At 34.7% G+C, this 12,012-nt stretch overlaps 1 protein-coding gene across 1 annotated transcript in view; it reads left to right on the top strand.

The window, feature by feature from the left end:
• BAZ2B (bromodomain adjacent to zinc finger domain 2B) overlaps positions 1-12,012 on the top strand; it is a 258,012-nt gene that overhangs the window by 165,607 nt on the left and 80,393 nt on the right. Inside the window, 5 exon segments of the mRNA XM_023745704.1 lie at positions 2,338-2,541; positions 3,022-3,417; positions 7,695-8,301; positions 9,902-10,195; positions 11,498-11,558. Of these exon segments, the coding sequence (XP_023601472.1) occupies positions 2,338-2,541; positions 3,022-3,417; positions 7,695-8,301; positions 9,902-10,195; positions 11,498-11,558 (1,562 nt within the window).

Genomic DNA, 12,012 nt, shown 5'->3' on the forward strand with positions numbered 1-12,012 from the left:
TTTTCATTTTGCTTTTCCGGTTGGGTGTTTCTCGCTTCTTCGAATTTCAAATCTTTGACTTGATTCTTGCGCTCCTCTGGTCTGCTGTTGGGAGTCTGTATAATATTTTTTATTTCAGTCAGTGTATGCTTACTTTCTAGATGGTCCTTTATCACACCATTGAGGGTCTCATTAGATTTCCTGTACATCTCATCAAGTTTATCGACAGACTCTAGAAGCCTCTTGAGAGACCTCAAAAGTGTGGTTCTGAACTCAATATCCTCCCTTGATAGTTTTGTCCTGTTTCTTTGTCTCCACATTTTTTACGCTTTCTTGGTACGCCCCCTAGTGGTCTTTGTGCGCAGTCTTGTTGTAGTTAAGCCTTGATTGTTGTAGTTAATACTAGAGGGATTTGACCTCCAGGCTGACTGGCTGTGATAATCAGCTGTGTCTGCAGTGGAAGAACTTCTGTCCTCTAGGGAGGTGCTAATCTAGCCTTTGCCTGAGGCTATCCGGCAAATGGCTCTGTGCAGGGCTTGGGCGGGGCGGGTCCCACGGGATCAACAGGGCGGAGGAGGGAGCAGTTATGGCTGCTCTCAGTCCGTCCCCAGGGGCTCTGCCTCTCTGTCCTAGCAACCGCTGCAAACCTCGGAGGGACCGTAGCCAGACAGTCCCGGTTCTCCCGATTGAGTCTGGGTCCCTAGAGACTCGCCCGGATCTGGAGCTCAGAGTCTGAGGCTCCCTCCGGATTGAAACAGTCAACCGCGCCCTCAGCCACCAGCCCGCGCTGCACGCACTCCGCACCTTAGTATTTTACTTCAGCACTGCGCCTCCTCTGATTCTCGGTTCCTCCTAGTTGTAGAACTTCCACTCAGCCAGCCTTCCTGTGGTTCCGGATGATGTCCGTTCCGTCTTTTAGTTGTATTTTTGAAGTGGTTGTTCGAGGCAGCAAACTCCGACGTTAACCTATGCCGCCATCTTGGTTTCCTGCTGGCAATTAAATGCAGGAAGTGCAGAGAATCCCAAACAATATGAATCCAAAGAGGCTGACATCAAGACACATCACTGCTTTACTATGAGAGAAGATAGCTCAGGGAATGGTGGTAACTGTTAGTTGGCTTATTGAAGGTGTGTCTCTGGGGGAAGCATTGCAGTTGCTAGTTTGGATCAGTTACAGTACCATTGAAAGCGAAATAAAACAGCAGGAGTGAACCTCCTCACTTCTATGTATTTTACTCGATTTGAATCAAATTTCAAAGGCACGAAGGAAAAGTATAGATTTGCAATCTGTAACTATTGCTTAAACTTGACTTCTTGGTAAAGAGATATATGATTATCTTTCCTTCACCAGGCCCAGTAGTCATGAAAGGCCCTATTTCTATTAAGACCATAGCTTTCCTATTCGTAAGGCCATAGCTTTTGTAATTGGTTGATTACCTTTTCTATATTTTGTTCTTTATCAGCAAACACTATTGAAATATTCCTAAGTAACTTTGGATTGTACTCAATCTTATTGCTCTATCATTTCAGTATTTCTCCTTTCAGTCTTCCTGTTGACAGAATTTTAACTTTTCCAAAGTTATATAGTTATTTAGTTATAATTTATGTCATGATTTTTCCTCTTTTTATCCACTACTATTGTCTATTCTTTAAACCCCAAACTTTCCTTTTCTATGACCTAATGTTCCTTTCTTCCAACTTTAGATTTCCTTTTTCCTATAGAATCATGTGTTCCAGAAATTAATCTTTATCATATTTTTCTTTTTTATGTGAAATATGAAAAACTAAAATTTGACCTTAATTAAAGCAGCTTGTAAGTCCTTTGCTACCTGTCTTATCTTCTCTATAGTACTTATTACTGTATGGAATTATTTGCTTTTATATTAATCATCTGTCTACCACCACCACCATTACCACTAGAATTTTAATTTTAAATTTTAATTTAAGTTTATCAAAGGCAGTTACTCTTATCTTAAGCATCATTGTAGCCCAACACCTAGAAAGGTGTATTTGGCATATTATATGTAAATATTTGGCTACTAACTCACTATCTGCATAAAAAAAGAAGACTAAAGCTAATTATAGAACTTCCATGTATATAACTCTTATAATTGGAATTATTATTTTGTAAATTATTCTTGTATTTTATAATATACTATATTGAGATTTCCCATACCCTGTACATGTCAGAGCTTATATATTTTATTGGAGAATTCCTGTCACATAAGTTAATTTGATTAGTTTGTTGAATAATTACCCTTACAACATGTGAGTTTTCCTTATTTCCTAAAGTGACATTTTGAGATTGAAAATATCATTTGAAACTTTAATTTTTCTAAAAATCTTGTTTTTATCCAGAAACCAAGGAAGAAAGCTATGGAAAGTTCTAGCAACAGTGATAGTGATTCAGGCACATCATCAGACACCTCAAGTGAAGGCATTAGTAGTAGTGATTCAGATGACCTAGAGGAAGATGAAGAAGAAGAAGATCAAAGTATTGAAGAAACTGAAGATGATGATTCTGATTCAGAGAGTGAAGCACAACATAAAAATAACAACCAGGTATAAATAGTTCCCTTGGCCTTATCTACACAGTATTTATATTTAGGGATTAACTTATTTATCCTGACTCATTGCCTTTAGTTCTTACTTTTATAAAAAATTGATTTTAGCAAGAGAGAAAGGAGGGACAGAGAGGAGAGAGAGAAACATACACAGAGAGAAACATTGATTTATTGTTTCACTTATGCATTCATTGGTTGATTTCTTATATGTGCCCTGACTGGGGATTGAACCTGCAGCCTTGGTGTATCGGGATGATGCTCTAACCAACTGAGATACCAGCCAGGGCAAATTCTTAGTTTTGCAAAAGACAGAATAGGAGATGGAGAAATATTTTAAAGAGATATTAACTGTATTTCTCCTGCGCTGTAGATATCTATCACAGGTCACTAGGAACACTTTTTAAAGTTCCTTTTTTCCCTGCTTGGTGTTCTTTCTTTTAATAGATGTTAAGCTCTGCCTTTTAACTTTAATTTACAGGTGCTATTACATGGTATTTCAGACCCAAAAGCAGATGGACAGAAAGCAACCGAAAAAGCCCAGGAAAAAAGAATACACCAGCCATTACCTCTTGTGTCTGAATCCCAGACCCACTCATCATTCCAATCCCAGCAGAAGCAGCCTCAGGTTTTGTCACAGCAGCTTCCATTTATTTTCCAAAGCTCTCAGGCAAAGGAGGAATCTGTGACCAAACACACAAGTGTAATACAGTCTACGGGATTGGTGTCCAATGTGAAACCTCTATCTTTGGTAAATCAAGCCAAAAAGGAAACTTATATGAAACTCATAGTTCCTTCTCCTGATGTACTTAAAGCAGGGAATAAAAATACCTCTGAAGAATCTAGTCTTTTGACCAGTGAATTGCGATCTAAACGGGTGAGTTAAAAATTACTTATAGAATGATTTTATTATTAGGAAAAAAGCTTTTATATAATCTTATAATATGCAGGTTTTAAATTAAATTCTTCTCTTATTTTTATACTTTTTCTAGTCACCAGGAATCAAATATGCACATCAGCAAACTAAATTTCTCTGATTTTATATTTGTATATACATCTGCTTAATATATTTTTGGCAACACAATCAATCATTTCCCCCTGGGTTAATGATATAACATTAAGGAGAGAAATATGCTTGAATAAGATATACTTCATGATCACTTTTGTTTAAAATATAATGTCCTTCTAATATCAATATATTTTTAAAGAAATGAATTCTTGAGTCATTTACCTTTATAATTCTATAATTTAGAAATTTTAAGTGTTAAAATTCTTTATAAAGACTCATTTTCCTTTGCCATTCTTAATGAATTATATCAAATACAAAATATTTTGAGTAATTCTTTTTACCCAAACACCAGAACCACTCATCAGAGAAATTTTTTCAACTTGTTTTTCTTCCTTTGAATTTATTTACTATGTAGTCTACATCCATATGTTCAGTAAAATTCTAGTAATTAAATGGTCAATACTTTACATTTTAGAATGAGCTCAGAGTGGAGGAAAAATATTATTTTGTTTAAACACTGGTTTGATTATAAAAATTATCATTACACATCCTAAATATTAGCTAGCACTCACAGAGCATGTACTGTTTGCCAGCCATTGTTTTCAGTGCTGAACTTGCCCTTATTCATTGAATACTAATATCTATTAGTGCTACTGATGTTGTTATGACCAGTAAAAGATGATCAAATTGAGACACATAGAACTTTATCTTTCCCAAGATCACACTGCTAGTTAGTGATGGCATTAGAATTCAAACCTAGGAGTATGGCACTAGAGTTATTTTCTTAACCACTATGATACTCTGCCTTTCTTTAAAAAGTCACAATGTTCTAGTCCATTGACTCTTGTTTTACATCAAGAACAGGGTCAAACATAAATGACTTGAACAAATCAGGTTTTTTTGAGAATGTAAACAAGTAATTCTCAGGTGTACATTAGAATCGCCTAGGAAGCTTTAAAAAGGAAATACCACCCAGAACAATTAAATCAGGTTCTCTTGTCTTGAGATTAAGGTATTACATGTCCAAAATATTTCCCAGGTGATTCAGATTGCCAGATTTGAGAACCATTGATTAAAGGGAATGACAATGGTATCATAATACTATGCACGTGATAATTTGTAATGCACCATTCAATCATAACAACGTATTATTATTGTCATCACGTTATTGACTTTCCATGAGTAAATTAAGCAAATTAAAAATTACATTTTGGAGGCTATTTTAATTCTCATTAATGTATATTCCATTTAAGATAAATGAATTTACCAAATAACATCAAGAAATATTTGCATTATGAAAGGTTTCTTAATTTTTTTCAAAGAGTTTCTTATTTAAAGAACTTTATATGATTGCCTGTTAGAAAATCACTTATTACGTATTTGCTTAATAGATGTAGCCAAGCTAGGCTTTCGACACATATGATCTCATGTAATCCTTACAAAACCATGTGAAATAAAGATATTAAGGCTCAGAGAGATTAAGCCACTTTTCAACATCACATAACAATTTAAGAGCAGAAATGTCTTAAACAAAGACCATTCTGATTTCAAAGCACATGATTAAGATGAAATAATTTATTGTTTTTGAAATAATGGTGGTTAATGTGAAATATTTTATGTGAATGGATATTCACATTAGACTTAATTCTAAATGACTTCATCTACTTGTTCTTGGTAACTAGTATTTAGGGCATTTTATAAATACTTCCCTTATACCAACTCTTTTTCTTTACATGCAATCTAATATAAATAATTTTATTTTATGTCCTATGATAGTCTCAATTGTTTCACTGTAGACATTTAATTAAAATCAATATACATTAATTGGATATATAGACCAGGAATCAATTTTCTTGATCAGTTTTGCCTAGAGGGTTTTTCTGTAGTCTTCAGAGACTCTGGTTGAGTCCTGGGAGCAAGAGCTTGGAGATAGATGAGAGCTTCTTCATACCCATCTCTTCCTATACTCCTGTCATCCAAGTGGATATCTTAAGCAGAAAGACATTTGCTACTATATAGGTTTCAATTTTCTCCCCTACTTTTTATGTTCCACCCTCAAATAAAAAATGAGAGCGTGTTTTCTGTAAAAGAGTAACTGATATTATTCTTGGATATAAAAATGGATATCTTTGGTTATTTTTTAAAACCTTCAGAGTCAATATATGGGAAGAGATTCTTCAGAACAGGAGAGGATCAATTTCAGAAAATTAAAATACAAAATATAAAACTAAAGGGAAAGTTTTTGTTTTTATGACTGTTTTGATCCTATATATTTACAGGGAAAATTTACTACCTGTAAAAAAGCACAAAATGATTATGTGACATAATTGTGCTCTAGGAAATGAAAATACAAGTTTTTCTGCTGAAAATTTAAATCAGTAAATGTAAATATGAAGTTTAAATACATTATACATATACAATATACTGTGGTATGCATAGTTGTCCTATATAATAAAAGTCTAATATGCAAATTGTCCCCTTGACCTGGAGTTTGACCAGGAGTTCGACCAAGGGGTGGGTTCAGCTGGCCAACCGTGGAAAGGAGGCCCCAGCCGGCGCCAGTGGCAGGCAGCTGGGGGAAGGGAGGCCCTGGCTGGCAGCCGGCATCTGCTAGGGACCCTACCTGTGAACGATTTCATGCACTGGGCCTCTAGTATCATATAAGTATTAACTAAAATTAAGTATGTTAAAGTATATTAATATTAAAATTTTGCTATAAAATTATTTTCAAAAGGCAAATGCAATTATTTGCTGTAATTTTCCATATTTTATTCACTAATTAAATATTGACTAATTATGGGGCAATGCCTTGGGTGCAGATATCATGTGATAGTCTTTGTTTACAAAGAATTAATAATTTAATTTTCTAAATTAATACAGTGAAGATGTTAATAAGCTAAAGAAGTTTATGTAGGAATTGTGTGCTGCTAATTAGTACTGGTGCTTTAAAATATTTCATAAGTCATTTTGTATGGCATTCCATCTGCATTTATCCCTGTAAAATGCCCACCACAAATCTTTGCTGTCTTGATTTTTAAGAGGCCAGGTCCAATGCTGAGAGCACTGCTGATTTTAATTTCAAGGCAACCATTTTCATTACAGAATTTTATCTTCTGTATCTATAACTTAAAATTCTTTAATCATCCTACTTCAGTTTATATTTGCATATCATTTTAATAAATAAAATCCATGATTTTACTCTGTTCAAGACAATTCTGTTAGCCAAATAATTTTTTGTTCCTCTTTTACAGATGTAAATTTTAAGGCTTAGTGGTTTACAAATTAACTTTTCCTAAGGATAATTTTTCTGAACTTTTATTACACTCTTTCCAATGCTAATATGCTGAAGGCACCCTAAAATTGGCCCCACAGAATGTTGAGCCAGCATTTCCATCAGCTTCATATCACATTGACTGTAGGTGGTACAGGACAGAATATAAGGAGGTCAAGGTGCTCAAAGGATAGAGGCATACGTGCTCTGGCTGAGACAAGCATGGAAAGCTGCTTGGTTGAATTTTGAAGAATGAACAGCATTTCATCAGCTTAAGATTTATAAAAGGAGGATGCTTCATGTAGAGAAAATAGAGCAAAATGTGGAGGTAGTGAAAGTATATCATGCACAGGGCGTGACAGGTTAGACTAGAAAGGTATGCACTTTATATGAAAAGTATTTACTTTCTAAAGTTGGCAATGGTGGAGGAGGCACTAAAGCTTTTGATTGAGGAACTAATATATAATATTAAGATTTAATTGACATTTGTGTAAAGCATATATTGAGTTGGGTGGGAAGAAATGGTATGGCTTAAGTTAGAGCAATATTTTAATGAAAGAATCCAAAGACATAGTAATATGACTGAGTTGGAGAAAAGTGAAGGACAATTTTAGAGTTTCAAGCTTGGATTATTGAAAAAATGGGAGCAATAGTAAAGAGAGGGGGACAGTCAGTAAGCATATGTAAGAGGGTAAGACTAATTGAATTTTAATATATTATGTCTAGCCAAGGTTCGGCAACCAGCAGTCTTCACAGCCACTACTTTTACAGCACATGTAATCATGATTTAAATTTGGGTATAAGCAGTTGTCAGATACTGCAGGCAGTCGTCGTTCTTATTGTTGATTTCTTCTTTTAACTTATGTTTCAACAGGAACAATATAAACAGACATTTCCAGCACAGTTAAAGAAACAGGAGTCCTCCAAGAGCCTGAAGAAGGTTATTGCAGCTTTGTCAAATCCTAAAGGAACCTCTAGTTCACCAGCACATCCAAAACAAACACTAGAAAACAACCACCCTAATCCATTCTTGACAAATGCACTTTTAGGTAATCACCAACCAAATGGAGTTATTCAAAGTGTCATTCAAGAAGCTCCTCTAGCACTTACTACCAAAACTAAAATGCAGAGTAAGATTAATGAGAACATTGCTACTGCCAGTAGTACCCCTTTTTCCTCACCTGTAAATTTGAGTACAAGTGGAAGAAGGACCCCTGGCAATCAAACAGCTGCAATGCCATCTGCCTCTCCCATACTCCATAGTCAAGGGAAGGAAAAAGCAGTTAGCAATAATGCAAACCCAGTAAAAACACAACATCACTCTCATCCTGCAAAATCTTTAGTGGAACAGTTTAGAGGAACAGATTCAGACATTCCCAGTAGTAAAGATTCTGAAGATTCAAATGAAGACGAAGAGGAAGATGATGAGGAAGAAGATGAGGAAGATGAGGAAGATGATGAATCTGATGACAGCCAATCAGGTTATTTTCCATTTTAAAAATTTAAAGTATTTCAGTAAATGCTATGTGAACCAAAACATTTTAAAAGAGATTCTTAAGTCACAAGCTTATGATTATATCATTCACTATGTTTCACACAGCTATGCATATTTCTGTAGAGAGCTGGTAAAATATAGTCGTAACTAAATTTGGAAATCCAAAGTAAAATTCTCAGCGCTGTTATTCACTTAGCATTAAACAAATAATACTTTAAAGCAATTATAAGTGACGCACGAAAATAATGAAGTTGCTTAATTTTCACTTAATTCCGCGCAACTAATTTATCCCTTTTTGCATATCCTCTGCTACTTGTTAAAATGTGTCACAGTCATTCAGAAAGTAGCAAAAACCTAAATCCCTATGCATGTCTGTTAGCAATCAGAATGCAATTTGATAACATTTAGTATTCTTTCTGACTTTATTTTTATTCACTTTCTGGTTTTGTTTTGTTCTTTGTTAGCTTCTTTTTATTTTTCTATCCTTAACTTTCCTTCCTGTTCCACAGAAGATTGAAAATATAAGATAGCTTAAAATTTAAATTTAAAGATGAAATATATATTATCAAAGTTTTGGATTTGTTACTGGTCAGTCACAAATCCAGTTGTAAATTTGCTAGTCACCAATATGAATAGGGAAATATAGTCAGTTATACAAGGTAAAGTATTTATGAGGTAAAAACAGCTACTTGCTCAGGGCAAGAACATCTTTTCCTGTAATGTTTTTTCTGGTGTTCCCATAAACACAACTTTGCATGGTAGATAATGAATGCCAGTATTAACATCTTTCAAAGACAGCTTCATAATGAACTTTAATGTAGACAAATAATACTACACAAAACACAATTCCACAAAAGCTGTTGTTCCAGAAGCCATTAAGATACAGTACAAATATCAGTCCTATGTTTATCAAGTTTAATCCAGGAATAGATTTTACATACCTGTAGGAATGGATGCATTTATAGGACGACATTGCTAGAACAAACTGTAATTATTAAATATTAAATTACCCCCCACAGTTGTGTTAGTAATCCCAGTCTTTTGTGAAGCCTGAGAAGCATGATGGAGTCCTAACACCTACATAGAATAACTGCAGCCAAAAAAGCCAGGAATCTCCTTCAGAAAATTATTTTCTTTCATCTCAAAGTGCAGATGAAAAGGTGATGGTAGTCCCAATCTGCTCTTCCTCATAGTGAACTACGATTCTTAAGCTATTGAGATGTATTAATTTAAATAATCAATTTGATTCCCTCTACACTTTAGTTTCTCCATTAAGTTAAAAGTGATTTAAAGCCACTAAGCAAAACTCATACCGTGAATAGGGTCATATGAGGAGACCTATTTTATGAGTAAAGTTTTGAGAGTAAAATGGATACTTTAATGAAGAATATTGAGGATTTATAGCCTGCGAACATTGTACTCATATAGCTTGCCAGGTAGTAATTTTTACATTTAAGCTTCAGGAAGATGCTCATTTGAGTTCTTATTCACAGATGCTGGTTCCTGAACTATTCCATTTAGGTACAAACTGCAAATTGTTGGTGATGATCTAGTTATAATATACAAATGCTTCTTTTACTTCCCAGAATCAGATAGTAATTCAGAATCAGATACAGAAGGATCAGAAGAAGATGATGATGATGATAAAGACCAAGATGAATCAGATAGTGATACTGAAGGAGAGAAAACTTCAATGAAACTGAATAAAACAGCTTCCTCTGTCAAAAGCCCTTCCATCAGTCTCACAGCTCACTCAACACCTCGTAACCTCCACATAGCAAAAGCCCCAGGCTCTGCTCCTGCTGCCTTATGTTCTGAATCCCAGTCACCTGCTTTTCTTGGCACACCTTCTTCCACACTTACTTCAAGTCCACACTCTGGTACCTACACTTTATTTTTATTATTGTAAAGTAGAAGGCAAACCATAGCAAGAATTCTTATTTATACAGTGGTCTGAGGATGATCTCATTGGAATCGAGTGTTCAGCTTAGAGTTAGGTTGGCTAAGAAAGGTCAGCATGTATTTTCAAAGGATATGACCCATTTCCATTTTTATTCTCTGTGCTTACAGTTTTAGAACCTGCTTAATGACAGCTCTTAATTTTGAATACTTTCCTGCTTCTGTGTTTAGTTTATGCTTCTACAACTTAGTATTTGATTGACAGTGGACTTTTTTGTACTTTATAAAAATGAGCTCTCTTGGTTACTTAAGATTCAATTGCATATCTGCCCAACACATCGCCAGTCATTTGTATTAGTGAGTAGCATTAATATTCCATTAACACACCACATCTGTATTTTTCTATTTGACCTTTTATAAACTTCTAGAGGTCTTCATTAAAAGTTTTTACATTAACATTCCAAAACTATTCTCTATTCTCATTTCAATAGCTAAGAAGATATAGAGGCATATAGTGAAATACTACGTTTTACTTACTTCACTCTTTTCTTAGAAATTTCTAGTTTTGCTTCCATTTGCCACATGCCAATATGATATCCAACTAATTAAAATGTATGTATTTGTATTTGTGAAACTTGGTCGTCATCTATAAATCATTTTACATGTAATCATAATCTGATTTCTTTGTACTTCAATTAAAAGACCTACTAGTGTTTTTTAATGTTTCAGTCATATTCCCACTGAAGAGCTATAATGAAAGGCAAGTAAGATGATATATCAGAAAACTGAAATTAAGGGTAACTGCTGTGTTTAGATATGACAGAACTATGATGGGGTCATGCATCCCGGCGGGAATATGACTGAAATATGGATTTATATGAACATAGACATTATATTACTTTTAAATGGGTGAGCCAGGAGTTGGAATTTATCAGCATCTTAAAACTAATTTTCAAAGAAAACAACAGTATATAGTTTCCTGAAACTTGACTACTACTTTAGCCATGTTTAAACAACGAAATCAGAGGAACGCTATATATTTTTACCTTGCCTTGTATTCTCTTTGGAGAGAAAGACTAGTTTTTGTCATGCAGACCAAAGAAACCCTCTACTTTATACAATGTGTTTTGTTGAACTATCTAAAAATAATGTATAAGTTGCAGAACAACACTAATAATCCAAGCCATTAAGATCTTTTATTTAAAGAGGAGCTTCAAAACTATCAAAAAAATGTCATCTGCGTAAACTAGTCTTTTATGTTAACTGGATGAATTTTCTTGAAGGCACTTCCAAAAGAAGAAGAGTAACAGATGAACGCGAACTGCGTATTCCTTTGGAATATGGGTATGGAAAATGAGATTTCCCTTTTTGCTTTTCCCACACATATTTATGCATGTTTGATTTCATATTCTATACTATTAATAAAGTGAATATACTGCAAAGTATTTATTAGAGAAGAGCTAGAATGAAAGGCAAGTAAGATGATATATCAGAAAACTGAAATTAAGGGTAACTGCTATGTTTAGATATGACAGAGCTGTGATGGGAACATGCATCCAGGTGGGAATATGACTGAAAAAGAAGCAAGAGCAAATCATTTGGCAAAGGGAAGGGGTGCAATTAAGAATGTCAGAGATTTTGTGAAGATAGAATTTAAGGGCAGGGAAAGCCATTGTAAGGCTGAGGGACTTGGCCAGAGTTTTTCTAAAATGGTTTAATTGGAACTGAGCAGTTTTACATGGAACTGAACAGCTTCCAGTACATGACTCTCCAAGAGCAGAGAGCCAGGTTTACTGTC

This window comes from Myotis lucifugus, unplaced genomic scaffold (assembly GCF_000147115.1).
Source record: "Myotis lucifugus unplaced genomic scaffold, Myoluc2.0 scaffold_5, whole genome shotgun sequence".
Classification (NCBI taxonomy): Eukaryota; Metazoa; Chordata; class Mammalia; order Chiroptera; family Vespertilionidae; genus Myotis; species Myotis lucifugus.